This window comes from Opisthocomus hoazin, chromosome 7 (genome assembly GCF_030867145.1).
Source record: "Opisthocomus hoazin isolate bOpiHoa1 chromosome 7, bOpiHoa1.hap1, whole genome shotgun sequence".
NCBI lineage: Eukaryota > Metazoa > Chordata > Aves > Opisthocomiformes > Opisthocomidae > Opisthocomus > Opisthocomus hoazin.
In genome coordinates, this window is record NC_134420.1 from 63364394 (window position 1) to 63384346 (window position 19953).

A 19953-nucleotide genomic window follows, 5' to 3' on the forward strand; every position below is an offset into this window, starting at 1 on the left:
CGCCCCTCCAGCCGTGGGAGCCTCCGCCGAGCCGCGGCCAGCTGAGCCCAGCCGCTGCTCGGCCCTACTCGCTGATTGGCGACACGCGGGCGAGACTGAGGCGAGCACGCCCTTGGTTTCCTGGTTGCGGGGCCGGCTATTCCCGATGCGCATGCGCCTCGAGCGCCCAAAGGGGTCGAGAGGGAATAACATACCGTCCTTAAACCCCAAGCGACACGGGATTGGCTGGGAAGTCCGGAGCCGGTGTTCTATTGGGTGTCTAGAGTGGGCGGGCGGGGACTGGCGGCTGACTGCTTTCCATTGGCCTCGCGTCGTGCCCGTTCCGAAGGGCCTAGTCGGTTATTGGGTAGGGGCGCTGCCAGTCCCGAGGGGGCGAGTAGCGGTGGCGGAGTTTGAGGGCGGGGAGGGGGGGGGAAGATGTCGGGCTGCGAGGCCCGCGACGCCAAGAAGCTGGTGCGCTCGCCCAGCGGGCTGCGCATGGTGCCCGAGCAGCGCTCGGCCCGCAGCCCCTTCGGCCTGGACGAGCCGCCGTGGGTGCCCGACAAGGAGGTATCGCCGGGGGCGAGGGGGGGGTGGCGGGGCAGCCCCCGCTCGCGCGCGCGGCGGCTCCCCTCACGGGCCGGTTGCCGCGCAGGGGCCGGGAGCGGGCGGCCGCGTCCGCCGGCACCTCCCTGCTGCCAGCGGGGCCTGTGCCGCTGGGGGGGCGCGCCGGGCCTCGCCTCGCCTCGCCTCGGGCTGCCCGGGCGGCGGGTGCGGTTTGTCAGGTGCGAGCCCCGGGTTTTGGTGTCGCTTGGGTTGGCGGGGTGGGAAGGGCGGGCCTGTCGCTCGTTCGGCGGGGCTGTGGGGCCCTGTCACCGGGGTCGGTGGGGAGCTGCGTGAGTTAAAAGCGTGGCGAGCTCTGCAGCGGTCGTGGTTAGCGAAGCGTGCGCTGGAAGGGCTTGGAAACGTGATGCTGAAGAGCACGTTGGTTTAAATAACAATGCTGCGAAGTATGAAGGCAGTAAGGCTGGGTTAGAACAGCCCTTCTGGCTCCCAACGGGAATGCTCCTCGTCTTGACCCAGTGCTGAATAGCTTTAGACTGTTTCAGTCAATTTTGCCTTTAAATACTTTCCAAGTAAACTGTGTGATCAGGATATTATGTTAAACTTCATGTAATATGCGTTATTTGTTACCAGTCCCTACAGCCTAATGCAAGCTAATACAACTTGGAATCAGTTGGTTTTTTATTCACTTACTGCCAGCATTCTGTGGTGTGGATGCATGCCAGCGCATTTAAATGTGACCAGAAGTAAGATTTATTTTAGGTGAGCCAATATGAGTGTAAGCGGGGAGTCATTACACAAAGCCGTTCTTTGCCATTGCCAGATACAAACATGTTTCGTGTGGGAACGCGATGTTCTCCTTGGTTAGGAATGAGGAAGAAAATTTTGCTTCTACCCGCTGTCTCTTGAGGCAAAAAGTTCTGTGTAAAAATAGTAATTCTGGAGACGCTCTCTGCTAGCAGAGCTTCTGCAGCTCCGACGAACCTTTGCTGTCATTAGGTGTGTGAGTAGTAAGCCAGTTGCTGGTTTTGTCCAAAAGAACAACCCTTTTTTGGAAAGTGAGTTTTTCAACTGATGTTAAACCAGCAGTCTGCTAAAATATCTTGTGGGAGTTTTCTCACGTTACTCTCTTGCGTACTTGGAGAATAAAGTAAAAAGTCCTCCCTGTCATCGGTAGCAGTGGGTTATCCATCTTACATGAGGGGTAGGTGAGGCAGAGTTTTCAGTGACAGTTTTGAGTGGCATTTGCCGGTCATTTGCTCAGCTCTGGGGGCTCCCTCCTGCCCCGCTGGCACTGACCCTGGTGTGGTGCGCGGGGTGTGTCACGGGCAGGGTGTGTATTTATCAGTGAGCTTGTAGCAAAGTCTGAGCAGTTGTTGTGCAAGGGGTGTCCCTTTGCCTTGCATGGAGCCTGCTGTTGCTGCGTTGGTGACTGGCCGTGCACCGTGTGCATTGACCTGCGCCGCCTGGAAACCTGCTTCTCGACATCATCACCGTCACCGGCGGATATCATTTGTGTAACAGTTACATTGGAATCAGTGTTCTCCCTGACCTTCTGAAATGTAGTTTTCTATTTCAGTAGTCCTTGGTTACAGCAGACTAGTTTCATTAAAACAAAAACAACCTGAGGTTACTTCTAACTCAGTCTACTATGTAGTACCACCTTAATTCAACTAAAGGTTGTTTTGAGGATCACTGCAGGAGCTGTGTAAACTAGTTAGATATATTTAAGAATTAAGTTTGTATATTTCAGATACATCAGTCTAATGTGTGTTGTTAGTTCGAATTTTATATTACAGTTGTACTGCAGGTATTCATTCTCCTTAAAATGCAACTTCTCCCCTGTAGCCTGCTGGTCAACAGGCTGATGATGTTGATCTGTGACGGAATGTTGCCTTTGCATCACACTCAGTGATACTTCCTATTAAGAGGAGGTGTATTATAGGCAAACTTTTGAAATGTATTTATTAATTCATACTCTTGATCTTGCATTGTTATTTTACTAGATTTCTTAAAGTGTATTGAAATTCTGACATCCCTTTGGTTAATGATTACTAAATATGTTACAAACTTTTTTCTTAAATAAAGCAGGTACACGATATACAGTACAGGTTATAAAACCCATGTTTTTATTAATAAATTGAAATTTAAAGAGACAGTGTTATCTAGTTAATGAGTTCAGCAGAAACACTTTCTCTTGTTACTCAGACAAAAGTAAAAAAAAAATGTTCTTTGTTTCAGACAAGAGCCTGGTATTACATAGTGTTGATCTGGTGTTTCAAATACGCTGGCTTCTGCTGTGTAGCCACTAACACTCACAAATTCTTATGCAGGAAAAGTCTCCTGGCTTACTTTTTAAAAGTAAAGCCACATAAAAATTATGGCAGTTAATAGTTTTGCGAAACTTATATAACATTGAAATATATTTAAATTTTAAAATTTTATGTCACAAGATTATATGGTCTTGAAATATCAGTTATTGGATTTTGAAGTTTGAGGATTTTGAAGTGTAAGACTGAAGCAGGACTACAGAAGACTTTCTTTTTGGTAGTCTTATTTGTAATACAAATAATGAGTTGAGGTGGATAACGTTATGAAAATTTGTGCTGAGCATTGTTAAACTTGAGACAGAGCTTGCACGTGCCTTGCCTAACCCAGAATTTCTTTGTTAATCACCAGCAGGGCTCAACTGGTGGTTGTTCCCGTTCAGGAAATCTTGGACTAGAAATGGAGTAAAACTTGCGTGCTCGAGTGCAGAAGTGGCCAGACCTCGGAGGTCCAGCTGCGTCCCAGAGCTTTCTGTGGCCGAGGAGCACTGCGTGCCTCGGTGCTGGGCTGCGGGAGGGGAGCGTGTGGATCGCTGCGGCAGGGAGCTGGGCTCTGCATGGCTGGGTCCTCAGCGGGCTCGGGCTCCCGGAGCTGGCACTGGTTGTGTGGCAGAGCTGTGCTCGGGCTGCTGGCACACTCGCGTAGCTCAAGCACTGGGCTGATCCTGGAGAGTTGTAGCGTCAGAAAGCATCGTAAGCCGTGTCTGCTGTGTGTTTGCTCTGTGGTGTTCTCCACTCTGGCGGCAGCTGTTTTGGTCAGGCGTGTCACAAGGTGTGAATTGATGAGCTTGTGAACATCTGTGAAAGTTCACTGTGTTAACAAGCTCAACCAGGTGTTACCTTGCATCACTTTTTGAATTGCTGTGTTATTGTGCATGCAAATAAAGCGTGTGAAGCATAACTATAGCTTCCTGTCCATCTACAGTATTCTCACCTCTGGCTGGATCCAAAGCGTTATGCAAATTCATTATCATACTTCAGCAAACGCATGAGAAGTTCCACTCTATTTGTAATGAACTAGCTCTCAGTATTTTCCAGTTACTACCAAGATCCAACAACTGTTGGATGTTCTTCCGTTTTCCTCTGGCTGTATAAAGTAATCTGATACCAGTATTAGTGATATGTTGATTGTATGTGAAATGCATTTTTATTTAATTTCTTACTTCCTATCTTTTTGTTTCCACTTGACAAAAAAAAAAAATCATATTTGCAGTAGTTTTGAAAAAGCAGAGAAGACATGAAAAGTAACTCAAACATCATGCTTTCTTCTCTGTAAATGTGATTGAAAAAAACCACCTTCAAGCAATAAAGCTTCATTCAGTACTCATGCACCTTCTAATTACGTCAGCGTATGAATGAATGAGAAGGATTCACTTTTCAAGATGTTCCTCAATGGCGATGTCTTCCCAGAGAGTGTAGAAGTTGCCATGATGCAAATGGATTCACTTGATTTTGGTTACTTAGAGCAGAAGTGCCTTGAAGGAGCGCTGTATCGAGCCTATGGGTGTTGGAACATTTTTGTAGGAAAACCCCGTTCTGCGATGCCTGCAGCCATATGCCATTTGACTTGTGGTTAATTTATGACTGGTCTGTGTATCAGGCAGTGTTATTGTGATAGGCTTGGAATTCAGAAATATTTTTCTATAGAGTTTATATTAAATAAGAGAGAATGGATAACTTTGTTGCTTCCTGAAAAGCAATGTGTAAGTTTAGTATAACGTTGTGTATGAAATCTATTTAGGACAGCATTTAGAAGAGTGTTCCCCCCCTGCCCCCTCTAGTTTGTGGCTTCTGCTTTCTAATTTGTGACAAAAAAACCCCAACACTAAACACGTTTTCATTAAGAACATAAGTTAGACTCCCAGTAAATTCAAAGTATACCAAATTTTTTTCCAGGTCTAGCTCCCAGGCAAGCTATTAAACTACATGTCAAAAATTAAAACACTTAAGTTGAGATCAGTGTAGAGTAAAATGCAATATTAGCTGCACAGTACTACTTGTTACAGAGATGAGGCCTTGGGAATACTGAAGTTGCTTTATGCTGAATGCTATTCATCAGTGAATGTTCAAATAAACTTTTCTACAGCCATTGTGAAAAGGTGTTTGGATGCCTTCATTCAGTACGCTATTTGAAATAATCCAGGAGCACTTCTGGTTCTCTTTTGTGTGGGATTTAGAAGAAGATAGTTTATTGTAACAAATATTATAAGTAGCTATTTACATCCTATTACGCCGACTGCAGTTACACTCTAATTTGCTAAACTTTTGTTTAGACATTAGAACACTTCATATAAACTGTTGCAAATTATTAACAACTTAGTACTTCAAAAGAAAATGAGAAGCTTCTAGAGAATTTTTAATTTAGCTGCTGTAATATGTTCTTGGTTATAGTTACTGAACTTTTGATAGTGGTTGGGTATCTGCTGAAGCAAAAGTCCCGGAAATAGACAAGAAAAGCCATTGTAACCTGAAGGAATTTATAGAAGATAAAGGGTAAAGTATTGAAATGTGTTAATTAAAGGCAAACAGTGATAACTGTGTGCTTAGCAAATAGCACCTGCTCAGTTTAGGGCATACTTGTAAGATGACATTCTGCTGTAGTCTGAGATAGTCTGGTTTGACGAGTTTAGGTTTCTAGAGTTATAAAACTTACTACAGGACCTAACGGTGTTCTGATTCAGATGGCAGGCATAATCTTGCATTAATATTTGCAAATAAATCTAACAGACATTGCTTTATGAGCAATTGGAGAGTGGTTTTTGAGATGGTGGACAAAATACGTAAAGTCTTGGTGAAAATCGAGTGATCTAAGTGCTGAGTATCAGCTCTTTGGTAGGTGACTTTCTGTATAGAAAATTTTGTTAGTCATAACAATCATTGATCGCTTCTGCTAGTTTAGAAAAACAGAACTGTCACCTCTTAAACTCTACTTAGTTGCGAGACAGAAACTTCAATTTTTTTCTGGCTTTTCTTTTGGGAGGAGCGTGGGTGTAAGCTTGTTTTAGGAAAGAGATATTTCAGGAAGTGACATTTTGCAGCTGGAATAAAAATGAAGTCTTGGTGGCTTGGAAGAAAACCAAGTATCTCCTAGCATGTTTCAAAAATGTGTAAGTATTGAGAGCATTAAAATACATAAACAATGTATTAGAGAGTCAACAGAGCATCACAGTTTAATACTGTGAAGCTGACAACTTATATAAAAACAGTCAGCTCTGGCTATCCAGTCAGTCATATATTCCAAACACAGTTAAGCATGAGAAGTACTTCTGAAATGCAGTTTTGCCTGCTGGCAAGATGCAGTATTCCTTAGGGCGAATGAGTTTGGAAGCTTTTTTTGTCTTGCAAATGGGATGACGTGATTTTGTTACATCAATATTAAAATAAATGAAAACCATCCATGGTGAACAGATAAAGGGTGAAAATTTGTTGGAGGTGTTTCTTTTTAGGGCATAATATGAAGCTCAGTCTTTGTATATATGGTAGTAGGATTAAATGTTTAGAAATCTTGTAGATTAATCTTAATTTGTACTGTTTTCTAGTGCCCAAGATGTATGCAGTGTGATACAAAATTTGACTTCATAACTAGAAAGGTAAGAGAAATCAATGAACTGTTGCGAAGTACTAATATGGACTTCTTTTAATTTAAAATGTAGAAGATTTCAGTATAATAGCATGCAACTATGCTGATATAATATATACTGTAACTATGTCTGATGTAAATTAAAGTAGTTTTTCTTTCTGTTCTGCCTTTTCTGAGTGAGGTCCTTTTTGTTCTAATTCTGTTTCTTTGAAATTGTTGTTGCTTGGTGTGTAATACTGGGTACCCACAGGATTTATGTTCAGGGGAAGAGCTAGAGGAATTCATGCTGGGGTGGGCTTCTAACATCAGTAGTGACATAGAAACCAAATCAACTAATTCAGTTGTGTTTTGGGAGATAAAATTAGTTGTAGAAATGTAAGCAAAAATGTTTTCAGGAGTAATGAATTAGAATCTTACATTAAAGAACTGTATTGTTAAAATGTGGAGAACTAAAACTCAGATTCTCTTTCTGTTCTAAAAGTAGAATAGGATTTACCTTAAGTTTGGAAAAGGAAATTTCTGATTAAAGTAGAAATATAAACTGCCTTGATTGTTGTGTGCCATAAGTAGGCTCGCTGTACGAAGAGAAAACACTAACATTAGGTGTAAATTATGTTCATTGCATAAAAGTAAGCAGGTCACTGTGGAATGTGTGCTGGTGTACGGAATACTGCTGTTGGAAAACATTTGCTGATACTGGGGTTTCTGCATGGAGAAGGAAAGCAGCCTCCCAGAAAAGGCCAAGGATGATTTTTTAGCAGGGAACATCGTACCTTTGTATAACTACATTGATGCTCCCTTAGCATGCGCTTGTGAATGTGAAGAAGGATGTGGAAGCGTGACTTGTAGTGCATTGACATAGTTGATGTTTTTCAATTTATTGTTTGGAGGGAGGGGGAAGGAGAAATTATAAACCAGACATACTAATATGATATACCAGATAGGTGTAAACTTTCAGGAGTCCTGAAGAGCATTAAGATGTCAGTTCGTGATTCTAGTAATAGAACAGAAGTTGGAAAAGGCCTACAATGATCATTTAGTCCAACTGCCTGACCAGTTCAGGGCTGACCAAGTTAAAGCATGTTACTAAGGGCATTGTCCAAATACCTCTTGAACACTGACAGGCTTGGGACATCGACCACCTCTCCAAGAAGCCTGTTCCAGTGTTTGACCACCCTCTCAGTAAAGAAACGCTTCCTAATGTCCAGTCTCAACCTCCCCTGATGCATCTTTGAGCCATTCCCACACGTCCTATCACTGGATCCCAGGGAGAAGAGATCAGCACCTCCCTTGCCACTTCCCCTCGGTCACAGAGTGTACTTTCTCCTAGTTCGTGATTAACCTTTTGGTTGAATGGGTTAAGAGCATGGTGGCTGGAGTGTTTTGGTTGAGAAGCACTAAATCATGAGGCTGCTGTGTTTTACTTGTGTTAACTTTGGGAAGTAAATGGAGGTAGCCCTGGGAAATAGGTACTCCAGAGAATTTTGCATAATATTTGGAAAGAAAGCCTAATGCTGACCAAAACTGCAGTGCATCAGTTCCTTGTATCAAACCGTTTAAGCTTGCTTTGAGCCACAAATCCTTTCCTGCTTGCCTGGGAATGCTTGTTCTGTCTGACACAAGAGCTTGCATCAGGGAGACCTGCTGGGACTGTCACACCCCAGCAGTGAGCCAGAGCACGAGCCTCTTTTGCAGGTTTACTAGCTGTAAAACACGTTGCAGTGCTAGCTGTGATTTTGCAGTTTCATTGGATTTGTACAATGCTGTGTGATATTTCTGATAGAGAAATAGCTTTAGGTTTTAAGTGTGAAGATCTTTATCTTTTTCTGTGGGAAAAACTCGAGACTAAGTTTTAAGCGAGAAGAATAGGATCTCCAGTTCAAGCTTCCCAAAATACTTGCTTGGAAATAGGAAGTGACCTAGAAACCACTCTTCTCTTGTGTTTTCATTCCCAGGAGGGTGAAGGATTTACTGGGCGCTGGAGAATTCCTTTCAGCGTCTTGTCTGGTCTGCTTTCGAATCATGTTTACAGAGTACCAACAAAGGCTTGTAGTGCTGCTGTTCATACTCCACACAGTTCTTTGTGTTCAGTCTTCACAGATCCATTTCTACTATTCTAGCAGTTAAATTTCCTTTACCTATCCCTCAGCTTGTGTCTTTCACAGCTGAGAAACTGTTCTGTTTCTTGGGAAGGAGGCTATTCAATGTAGTAACTTTATCAAATTGTTCCCTAATAATCTCCTGTGTAAATAAATAAACAAAATACTGTCTCGTGCTTAGCATCACTGCCGAAGATGTGGAAAGTGCTTCTGTGACAAGTGCTGCAGTAAAAAAGTGCCTCTGCCTCGCATGTGCTTTGTGGACCCTGTGCGCCAGTGTGCTGAGTGTGCCCTCATCTCTCAGAAAGAAACAGAGTTCTACGACAAACAGCTTAAAGTGCTCATGAATGGTAAGGACTGAATGCATATATGTGCTGTTTTGATCTCATATTTACTCAGGTGCTGTGTTGAATAAATGTCGTAAACAGTGAGAGTAATGTCTCTTGTCAAACAAGCTGCAGTTTTGTTTCCTTTAAATACCTTTTTGTTGTTATGCTTCTTGTTTGCCAGTTAACAATTCTGTGTTACCCGTTTATTTAGAGAGATGTTTACACTTTTTAGTCAATGTTTACAAAGAGTGATTTAATTAAGGACAAAGGAATTTTTAACGCCTCCGAGAACAGATGTGTATGCAGCTGGCATTTTTCTTAAAGTAATGCATCTTGTAGCCAGATTCCTGTTATCTTAAATAACCATGAAAAATACTTAGCAACAGAGAATATTTTAATACTTTCTAAGAAGATACAGTGCTTGTTTCAAGCTTCATCTGTGAGCTTTGATCTTGTCCATGGCCTACAGCTATGGTTGATGGCAGATCATCATGAGTGGACGATTTGGCACAGCATTAAAACTCCATGCAATACAGTAATTTGTGTTCCAGTTACATTAAGAAAGCTGAGTCTTCAGTTTTTAAAATATTTTGTGATTGTTCAGTGCCTTTTGCTGGGCTCTCAACATTCAGCCTGATGCCAGTGTGTATAATTGGTAAGCTAAGCCACGTGTCGGATCAGCGTGAATGTTCCTAGGGAGATTCTAGGCTCAAAAGGGAGAATGTTCATCCCTGTAACACACAAATCATTCTTTGCTCTGCTTTGCAGATGAGGGTGTGAGTTTTTAAATAATGTATTTTAAACTGAAGATGTCTTTTAAAGCTTGTCCTGCTTGCATTCGGGTTTTGCAGTTAAAGTCTGGAGTTGTTCCTGACTTTCTGTAGAGCCACAGATGTAGTCAGGGAGATGGCGGGTGTGGGGTGATGTCCTGCGCAGTTTTGCTGCTGTGGCCTCTCTGTTTCCCTTCAGCAGCAGCCTGGGGGCCCAGGCTGAGGGGTCAGTGAGACTGTGCAGAATTGTGAAATAGATGGCAAGGTGAAGCGCTCTGAGGCTGTATGGTTCAGATTCTGGAAATAGATTGCAGACCATTTGGCGGGCCTGTATGTTGTTATTTCTTTCATTTCCCAGACCAACAGTATTGGGATTAGGTAACACAGGGAGCGTGAGGCATGGAGGAGATAAAGCGGTTAGGCATGTAGTCTGCTTTAAGTTATGAATCACTTCACTAATGTAGCCAAGATGACTTCCCGATGTCAAAGGAGCTGTTTTGAGCAGGAAGAAACATAACGCGCAGGCTGAAGTTCATTGACCTCAAAGTAAGACTGAGCTAGCCTTCAGTGGTGAAAAAGAGGTGTCTTTGCTCCCGATTAAGCACAGAGCTGAAGGTCACATCTTGGTAGTAGATTGTTCTGACAGATTTTTTTGGAATACTGAAACAGTAGTGTGTATTATGGTGCAAGACAGGGTCTTTAATTGCCTATTTTTGCCATCTCTGAATCTGCTCTAATTTTTAAAAGATTAATCTTGGATATCATCTGTATTTCCACAACATGGGGAGAAATTACGTAGCGATTGTGAAAAGTTCTGTGATTCAGAACATGATAAATAAAGATCAGTTTTTTACACTGGAGTGTTCTGCTGATGTTAATCTGTCTAACATTTCAGTTAGTCTCTTAATTCACCCAATTCGGTGTATTACGTGGAGTAAGTAAAAATCAGTTATCCTTTTTGATACTTGAATGTTCCTTCCTAAACTCTGCATTAGAATACTAAAACATTTCTTTCCAGGTGCTACATTCTTTGTAACTCTGGGAGCATCTGATAAATCTGAGCTCATGGTTTGTCGACTTTCCAACAATCAGAGGTGAGAAAATTTGATAGAAATTGCACTTGTAAACTATACTGTTGTTGCACTTACAGCTGTATTATTATCTAATAACGTAAACAAAGTAAGAGTAATTTGCTGTGAGGATGCTGGAGAGAAATTGGACTGAAAGGACAGATACAACTTCTACTTTGGAGTAAGTTTGTTTGAATTTACTAGCAGTGTGGATCAGAATGCCTTGGAACAGTGGAGCTCCACTCGCTGACAGTGCCTCTGGGTGCCATTGGCACACAGTGTTCTTGCCAGCTAGCCGGAGGATGGCAGGAAGGCGGGGCAGGGAGAAGTCTGCAGCCACTGAAAAAGGCTTGTTTCAGCGTGATCCGAACACTGCACCGTATTGTTTTAACAATACAGCCAAAGCATCATTTTGGTCGTCCCCATGATTTGGTTGCCTAGAACGCTGGAACTATGTAGGAATGCTTCTAATACTTTGAAAGGGTCTCCTGGCAAACTGAACTATAGGTTTTGTGGGACTTTTTTAGTTTAACTGAAGAACTTCCAATGGAAAGTCATTTTTCCTGCTTGATTTGTCTCCCTCCTCACCCCAAAGAACATATAAACATTTAGTCAGTGAGAGATTGTTTGGTTTTTTTCCCTTTGATTTGGACTTCATACTGTAGAAAAAACAAGCTTTTTTTTTAAAAAAAAAGACATGTTTTTCTTCTGTTGTATAGATACCTGGTTTTGGATGGAGACAGCCACTATGAAATCGAAATTGTACAGATTTCAACTGTTCAGATACTTACAGAGGGATTTACTCCTGGAGGTAAATTTTTCATTGAATACAAATTAATAAGAAAAAAAATACGTGAAGTTGTCATTATTGTTCCAGCTAGACAGTGTATTTCTAGGTTATTGGTAGCTTGGGTGTAACTGTGTTAGTTACAGCTGCTTTCAGAATAGAGTGCAGTGTGTGAAACTGTCCATGTGGCTACTGGGATTTTGGGGGAAACCTAAGAACTGAGAAACCACCTTATAGTTCTAATGTGGGAGAGCTTCTCAATAAACCTGAGTAAAGATGGTCAGCATCTGTTCTGGTCCTTTCTCTTGGCTAAATACACACATCTGTTGATTCAAAAGCACATAGGAGGGAACTGTTAGTCTTTGGTAGCTTCCATTTCAGAATCCAGCTGGGATTTCTCTTCTACTGATACAAACAGTTGAGGAGAGTGAGAGAAACTGTGGGGACAAAAAATAAACAAACTATGCTTTCTGAATTTCATTCAAGATGAAGGGGTCGCCAAATGAAACTGGTAACGTCTGAATCGGAGGGCAGCTACTTACTGCCTCATCTCTTACCAGATTTTTAGAGTATTTCAGGATGAACTTGAATATGGTTTCACTGAAGTAAGAACAAACAAGGTCAGGAATTTTAATCATTGTTCTTTAGCAACACCTCTGTCACTGCTGGAATCTTCTAATTGGACAGTCTGTCTGTGCAACAGTCAGTCAGTACAGCATGTTAACTTTAATAAACTGATCTTGGTATTGAAGTCAACCAGATGTGTTGGTGAGTTACTTAGTGCTCCTATAATTCCTTGTTCACTCCTCTTCTGACTGCTTTATCTTTTTGCCTGCCTGCCTTCCTCCTTGATGGTAGAAAAAGATATTCACACTTACACCAGCCTCCTGGAGAGCCAGCATATCACTGAAGGTATCACCAGTACCTTTGAGCATGACACACCCGAGCATGTTGTCATGGCCCCTCTCCCATCTTCCCTCCCTGCACTGCTGTTTTTTTGCTTGATCTATAGCTGTTCAACTTCAGAGAAGCGATGTTCACATCTGACAGGTATCTGTTCCTTCCCATCTGTCTAATAAATTGAGAACAAATGTTTTGTAACTTTTGGGAGAACTAAAACACTCGAGGCCTTCTTTAGACCACACGTGCTATTGTCCATGCTAGAAGGGAGGAGGGAAGATGAGCAGCAGTATCTGTAGTGGAACACAGTATTACACGTCACCTACTTCAGCAGAGGTGTGCTGAACTCTGTATACCAGAAATGAGTAACACACTTCTTGTGTGCTGTCTAAGGCTTTGCACTGAATAACCAGAGTGTTAATTAATGGCTTGCTTTTACATATATTTAGAAGAAACAAGATGTCTTGTTGTGTAAGGCGTGTTCTGCCTGACACAGTCATGTCCTGGGATGCCGGACATGGGCAAACTGCTCAAGGCTTGTAGGTTTTTGATTTCCAGTGGCTTATCTTTAAGCAGTCCCTTAATCTGTTAATCTGACCAGGCAGACGCATGGCAGTGAGTGATGAAGAAGCTGGATTTCAGTTTATCCTAGGAGATGGTAGCTACCTTTATGAACTCTGTTTGCAGGGTTTTGATCAGGTTGCTTAGACTGAGATTGTCTCTGTTTAGCTTCTTGGATATTACAGTAATGGCCTCCAGGAGCCGCTCATGCAGACAGCTTGCAGAAAGTGTCCTTTTCTGTATGGTGGAGCTGTTTGTGCGCCTTAGTTCATGCTCTGCTGCTGCAGGACATAAGCAATGCCAGTAAAGCCTATGTGAAACATCAGTGTGCTATTCTAAACAAAGCTTTTGTTTCACTTGTGTATTTTTGCTTTGGGTTATCTTAACCTCTGTGCAGCTAGGGTAAAAGAGACACTAACAACTCGCTATCATGCTGTTGTCAGAGCAGGGTCTTTTGCAGTGGATTTCCCTCAGGAAGTAAATGACATTGCCAGTCATCTACTCTTGCGTAAGCACCTTTCCCACCCTCCACCCTTGGCCAGATTTGGAGGGACTGCTCACTGCTAGGCCAGACTTCAGATCAAGCACGGATCTCCTCTTTGATACTAGTCTGACCAGGCACTAGTAATTCAGTTTACAGACTGCAGGCTACAGTATGAAACTATGGTACCTGCTTAGGAGAAGAGTGGTAATATTAAAACATGAGGGTATTGTTAGGGTGTGTAGCTAGTCGCTTTACATGACGGCGTGTACGAGTTCTGCCTCGGTGTTTGCCAGTGAGGATTAAACAATATTGACTCTGCCCGTTTCATTGCCTGGCATGAACATGCACGGTCGCTGCCTCCTCTGACGCGGCAGTGGTCAGTGCACCCACAGCTGCTAGCGCTTTGAGATGGTTTTCTTCAAATGCGTATTAACTAGAGGGAGTTGTGTTCCAGGGTAAAACCCGTTGCTGTTCAAGATCCCATTTCTCTCTCCAGGAGGCAATACTCGCGCCATCGGTATGATTCTGCAGTATAAGGTACCGGGATCGGAGGAGCTCACGCAGATGAAACTGACGGCCAGTGAAGACTTCAGCTGTAACAAGAAGCTGTCGGCAAGCTGGCTGGCGGCTATGCATAAGGTAAGCAACGGAGGCAAGACCCACGGCTGAAGAAAATCCTAACATGGGGTGCTTACTAGCACCTGAGAGAGTATGCAGCCTTAGGAGTCTTTCTTCTTTTTATTATTGTTTTTGCTAAGAAAATAGAAGCTACAGATGGTTGTTATGAACATGACTTTAGCTTTATGCTCAGATACCTGAAGATGATGTGCACTACAAAGGGTTTCACAAGATCTTATGTGTATCGTTAGGTGAAAAGAAGTAGGAATTAGACTTTTGAGTTCCTTAGGTTTTTGTCACTCACTGAAGAAAGTGCATTATAAAATACTCTTTCAAACCTAAACTCAGCTAATTGTTTTTACTACTTTATGAAGGTTCAGAGAAGTTGATTTTTGAAAATGGGAAGGGGGTGGGGGCAGGACCCTATGGAAGACCACTTCATCTTCTGTTGTTAGGCACTGCGTGACTAATGAAACTTAAGTTTCAGATTTCGTAAGTCAAAGTTTGGGATTCAGAAAGTCAAACCACCCCAACTAGCTCTGGAACTTTGTTCGTTGGATCAGTTGATAATTAGAACTGTAATTTATAAGCTGTCTGCAAATGCAGGTGTGTGGCAGTCTGCTTCTTTATCACACTGCTATTAAGCTCTTCAGCCACCCCTAATGCCAGCATTTAACTTGCATTCAGTACAGCGCACTCAAACTTTGTATTGCCCCACGAGTACAACTTAGCACTTCCTTAAACCTGTTCCAATTCATCTTCCACAAGCGATGCAACTCCTACAGATATGGCGAGAACCAGTATTTCTATGGATAAGCTTAGTGCCCTCCCACCACCCATTTGTCTCCTTTGACAGGAGTTTTGAGCAGCTCCGCTGTGAGGAAATGATCCGTGCAGAGGGACTTCCAGAGGTCCTAGGCAGCAGCATTGTAAGAGGACTTGTGGCTAGAGAATGTACATCTGTTCCCACTGCAGGGGGTTGCTTGATCCTGTAGTTAGAGGCAAATGAACACCTCGCCAAAACTTCTCCAGGGAGAAGGAAGAGCAGTAGGAGGAACACAGAACAGAATACCATTGCTCACCACATGCATTTAGACAGATTGCCAAAATCTCAGGAGTACTTGTAACTTTTTCCAAGGCAGTTTTGATCAGAAATGGTAATTTCTGACCAAGAAGAAACAAATGTAAGTTGATCGGAAATTTTCAGCAACCTCGAGTTCTGCACTTCAGGTAACCTTGACTAGTTTCAAAAAATTACCAAATACTATTCAATGGCTTAGACTAAGGAAAATAGCAGAGGCAGAACTTAAAGCCTTGGGTTTAAAGGAGATTTTTGGAGGGGTAGGAAGGAGATGAGGTGGCTGCAAGTGAAACTTTAGTTAACACGTGACATTTTGTCTTCATGTTAGGCAACAAAACTTCTTTATGAGTCCCGGGACCAGTAAGAAGATCAAACTGTTGGCCACTCGAGGGAAGACACCAGCCTCCAGGGACCTGCCCCTCCCTTTGTGCTAACTGGACAGCCGGTAACGCTTGCTGTTCTTGACCCTTTCGCATTCCAGCATGGTTCATTATGTAAGAACTGGCAAACACAACGTGAGTATTTCTGTGAACCATGAGTATTCACTATAGTGTGCAATATGTATACAATTAATGCTTTAAACAGCCTCACCTTTTAAGACTTTGTATATTTTGTTAAGCCTTTATTGGCACTTAACATGGAAGTGACCTGCACTACAGCTAATGTACAGCACAACTTTTATAGTAACAATTATATATACCGTTTGCTACAGACAGCAAACAAATGTGTACGTCTCTTCTGCAGAGAATAGCTTTTGGGTATAGATCTCAGGTTTTTCACTCTATCCAAATGTTTAAAATCAATGTACAATAAAATCTGCCTTAGATCTGATTTTATAGAAGTCACTTGATTTTTTTTTAAACATCTGAATATTTTACCAAGTACCACCAAACTGGATTTACATGAACATGATCTTGAAACTTTCCTTCTGTAATAAATAAGCTTCCAGATAATTTTTAGTTTTGTATTTTCTTTTGGTAACTAGCTTTTGTTAATCTAACTGTAATGCTATCTGAAATTGTATACAATTTAATGTACAAATATGAATAAATTCACTTATTTAAAAAATGAGGTGGTACTTAATTTCATAATATATAACTACTTTAATGATGAATACTGTGGTCTCTACTCTCTGAACTCTCAAACTTCTGACTCTTTACAAACAGCACCCTAATTTTAATTCTAAGTGTTGATAATTGGTTCAACTATTGGGATGAATCTTCTGGCTACGTGTGCTGTGCCCAAGTGTCTTTCTGCCCTCCGTCTTCCTACACTGATAAAAACTGAGTAGACAGGCACACACGGCTGAGTAGTCAGCTTGTGTGTGAAGGACCCTTGAGAGCTTTTCAAGGCAAGCATTAATTTGCCACAGTTGGAATACTGGATTACTAGCATAAGGAGGTTCCAAAATTGCTTGGCAAGTCATCTTCTGTGCAGCTGGTAAAACAGCGAGGAAACTTGAGTTAACAGATAGAACACAGCAAGCTCAAATTACTCTTTTTTTGTAGACTATGACCAAAGGCACATCTACTGTTGCTACCTACATAAAAATACTGGAGAATGCAGCCATGCCTTAGCAGTACTTTATTGTGCACATTTACATGTTCTCTGAATTAGTGTATCATAGGCTCTTGAAATCATCACATTCATGTAGCAAATTCTTCAACAATAATACCCTTTCACTTTTCACCACAATATATACAGTTAATGCTAACCTGTGGTAAAAGCAAGTTACAGCACTGCAGAAATGGATATATAAATTATACACAGAACTTGTACATGAAGAATTGATCAAATTGCATATGTTAAATGGGAGAAAATTACAAGAAATATGGCTAAAACTTATAATGGGAAATTCAAAATATACTTTTGGTATATAAAATCATGTACAATTAAAATTCCAGTGAAGTGCCTTTTTTTGCTTGAAACTACAATGTAGTGGAATAGGTTATTGCATAACTTGCCTTGGCAACAGATGGAGGCTGCCAAGAACCACAGAAACTGTCCTCAAATAAGCTACTGCCTTTCTTAAATCCTTCTGTAAACCCTGATTCTTTCTTCTCCTTGACTTAGCATCTACACACCCCTCCCTCTACTTCTATCTAGTCCTTCATATTTTCTTCTAGACTGACTCAGGCAGACTTCAAATTACACCGTATAACCCTTGCCAGACTCTTACCCTTTTCAACTATTGCACTTTCATCCACGCAGACGTACAAATCCCTTAAGCTGCAAGTTTAGTACTAACTGTTTTATCCAGGAGGGACAAGCTCAGGTGGTCACTGGGGGAGCCTTTACATCAGTAGAGGCAACACTGGTGGTGTAGGCTGAATAATAAGAAAACAAAACACCAAGTGAAATAGTGTGTAGGGGTTTTGAGAAGTGTACAAATACTGTTGTTTTGTTAGTTCTCTAGCTTGCTTCTAAATGCAAATAATACTAGATGCTAGGCTATGTAAAGCTTTTGTTGGGGTTGTCTGGACTAGGATTTAAGTGCATAGCAGGTTACCACTTAAAATCCTAGCCTTCATCAAGCTTTGGTGACTACTTAATGACGCATGTAATTGGTGAAGATCTTGTGTCCTAGAACCCAAAGACTGATCAGTGATGAGAACTCAATATTCACTGGTATCGAACAAAATAGTCAAAATCCTGACATGGGACAGTCACTGTGGGGTTGGAGCAAACCAGACAGCGTATCTGCACTCCGCAAATGACACCTCTGAACATTTAACACAAGAAAGCTCCTACCGCGGAACTTTAACTTAAAACACTGCTTTAGATAACAGTTGGTGCAACACTGTAGGTAGTGGAGGTATCGCTCTCATCAGTGGTGTGTCACGTAAAAACAATCCTCATTTACAGACTGCAGATCTTGAAAATCTTGGATGCTGTCCATTTAACAGGAGAAAGCACCATTTAGTTTTCTAAATATCATAGTTTTATTTATCTTGTGTGAAATGATCAGAAATGATGGCTCCAGTGTATGTTTTAAGTTTCCAGTTACCAGCATGGTATTGCACTGTTGTACAACTGAATTCACGCAAGGGTTCGCTGTCTAGGTTTTATTCGTGGATATAACTGTAAAAACAGAATAAAAATATTAGGCTTTGCATGGTTGATGATACCAAGTTAAATATAAACCAATTCAGTTCTAACCGAAGGTTACTTGTTAACACAATCTGGGTGATGCAACGTGTTTTTGGGGGGGGGTGAGTTTTTTGTAAGCTACAGCACCTTCTTAGGTAACTTCTGGAAAACCAGAAGCAGCAGGAGGCCAAGGGCTGACTTCTTCCTGCCAACAGCAACAACACTGCTGCTCTGAAAACACCTTGGTTCATTTAGCTCAAGATCCCCAACTAGACCAAAGGATGCTCTTCTGTAAGTACACGAATTCTCTGTTGACCCCTAGAGAGAGCTTATTTCCTGCTCTGTAAGGTTTTCTTTACGTGTTTTGTCCTCTCTCTCTCTGCTTAGCAGTAGCCTTACATTCCTGGTCTCTCACAATAGCTCCATTTGACTGAGAGCAGCATAAACAACTTGCCTAAAGTTGTCATCTTCAAGGCTCTTTTGTGTTTTAAATTTGTATGTATCTATATATTGCTTATCTTGTGCCAGATATTAAAAACCTCCCTAAAGAACTCCCTGGGCCAAAGCTTCAAGCTGCCCGATAAAGCCACCACACTTTACACAGGGGCCCTATATGGTAGCCAAGGGGGGGGGGGGGGGAAATCTTATTAAAGATTAAATAATGAAATACTTTAAGTATACTAACTTCCCAAATAAAAACCAGCACTAATCTCCTAACCACAGCCTCTCTTTCTTGTTTACAATGACACAGAGGCCAGAGAGAATAAGGATAATCTGCTTTCCAGCACTTTGTAGCAGCGTATCCATGTGATGCACAGAGGGATTCTGACCAAAGATCTGTCCTGTGTTCCTACTTCAGGAGGAAGTGGAACATAGAAGGGAGAAGGTAACTTGAAAAGAACTTACCCCCAGAAGATTTTTAGGGACATAGCCTTCTTTGTCATTGAGGCGGGCCCACCACCACTCTGTTTCATTGTCATCCTTGCGTCTTAGAATAGTAATGGCGTCGCCCTCATGGAATGACAGCTCATCATTATTCTGGGCTTCGTAATCCCACAGAGCGTACACCACTCCTTTATTCATCACGCCCAACTTCTCTTGCACTCCTGTTAACAACAAATCAGAGAACACACTGGATTAAAAATCTCAGAGGGAAAAACAGGATATTTTACAGTGTGGAGGCTGTGGCCAAATATTAGTCTCTTATTAATAAAATTTCATGAACAAATTTCAGCACTTCCATGATGAAATGCTTTCAGAAATACAACTCCATGATAAAAATGAACTTTACAGAATATTTTAAACCCATTTAAAGCATGAGCTGTTTCTCTTTTATTATATATGCAACAGAAACTTTACAATCGTTTACTCAAATGAGGATAAAAATAGTTTTACAAATGTTTGATCAAAGCAGCTTTGTAGAACTGCTGTGTATTTCTCACCGGCCTGCTTTCTACAACAGGCATTGTACAGTAACACCTGAAGCTTTTGAAAATCTGCACAGTGTCAGGTATATAGAGCCTTAATGAAGCCTGTATCCTCTGATAAATACAGCTCTGATGTAAATTAAATATTTGTCTGCTCCAGAAAGGTACTTTTCTTGCAAAATATATCTTAGTAACTAGATACATTATGTAAGTTAATTATTCATAAAGTATATGTGTTTCTTCATGTGATCTGCTAAAAATTTGTGCATCTGGAAGTTGGAGTATCT

The 19953-nt window shown here is 41.7% G+C and overlaps 2 protein-coding genes across 5 annotated transcripts in view; one reads left to right on the forward strand and one right to left on the reverse strand.

Annotated features, from left to right (window-relative positions):
- The first annotated feature begins 407 nt into the window (after positions 1–407).
- Positions 408–16194, forward strand: ZFYVE21 (zinc finger FYVE-type containing 21). Of its 2 annotated transcripts, XM_075426665.1 has the most exons (8): positions 408–549; positions 6410–6460; positions 8731–8899; positions 10667–10742; positions 11438–11529; positions 12364–12417; positions 13947–14089; positions 15478–16194. In XM_075426665.1, the coding sequence occupies exons 1-8, from the start codon at positions 418–420 to the stop codon at positions 15511–15513; spliced, it is 753 nt and encodes a 250-aa protein (XP_075282780.1). In that variant the 5' UTR covers positions 408–417; the 3' UTR covers positions 15514–16194. The 2 variants fall into 2 exon arrangements, with proteins under 2 accessions (XP_075282780.1, XP_075282781.1); XM_075426666.1 differs by lacking the exon at positions 12364–12417 and having other exon boundaries at positions 15478–16192.
- Positions 16195–16691: 497 nt separating this feature from the next.
- The window catches only part of PPP1R13B (protein phosphatase 1 regulatory subunit 13B), an 86105-nt gene continuing 82843 nt past the window's right edge, over positions 16692–19953 (reverse strand). For all 3 annotated transcript variants that reach the window (XM_075426669.1, XM_075426668.1, XM_075426667.1), the window contains 2 exons: positions 19146–19345; positions 16692–18230 (listed from right to left, as the gene is read on the reverse strand). In XM_075426669.1, the coding sequence (XP_075282784.1) occupies positions 18189–18230; positions 19146–19345 (242 nt within the window). In that variant the 3' untranslated portion in view covers positions 16692–18188. The remainder of the gene's footprint in view (positions 18231–19145; positions 19346–19953) is intronic.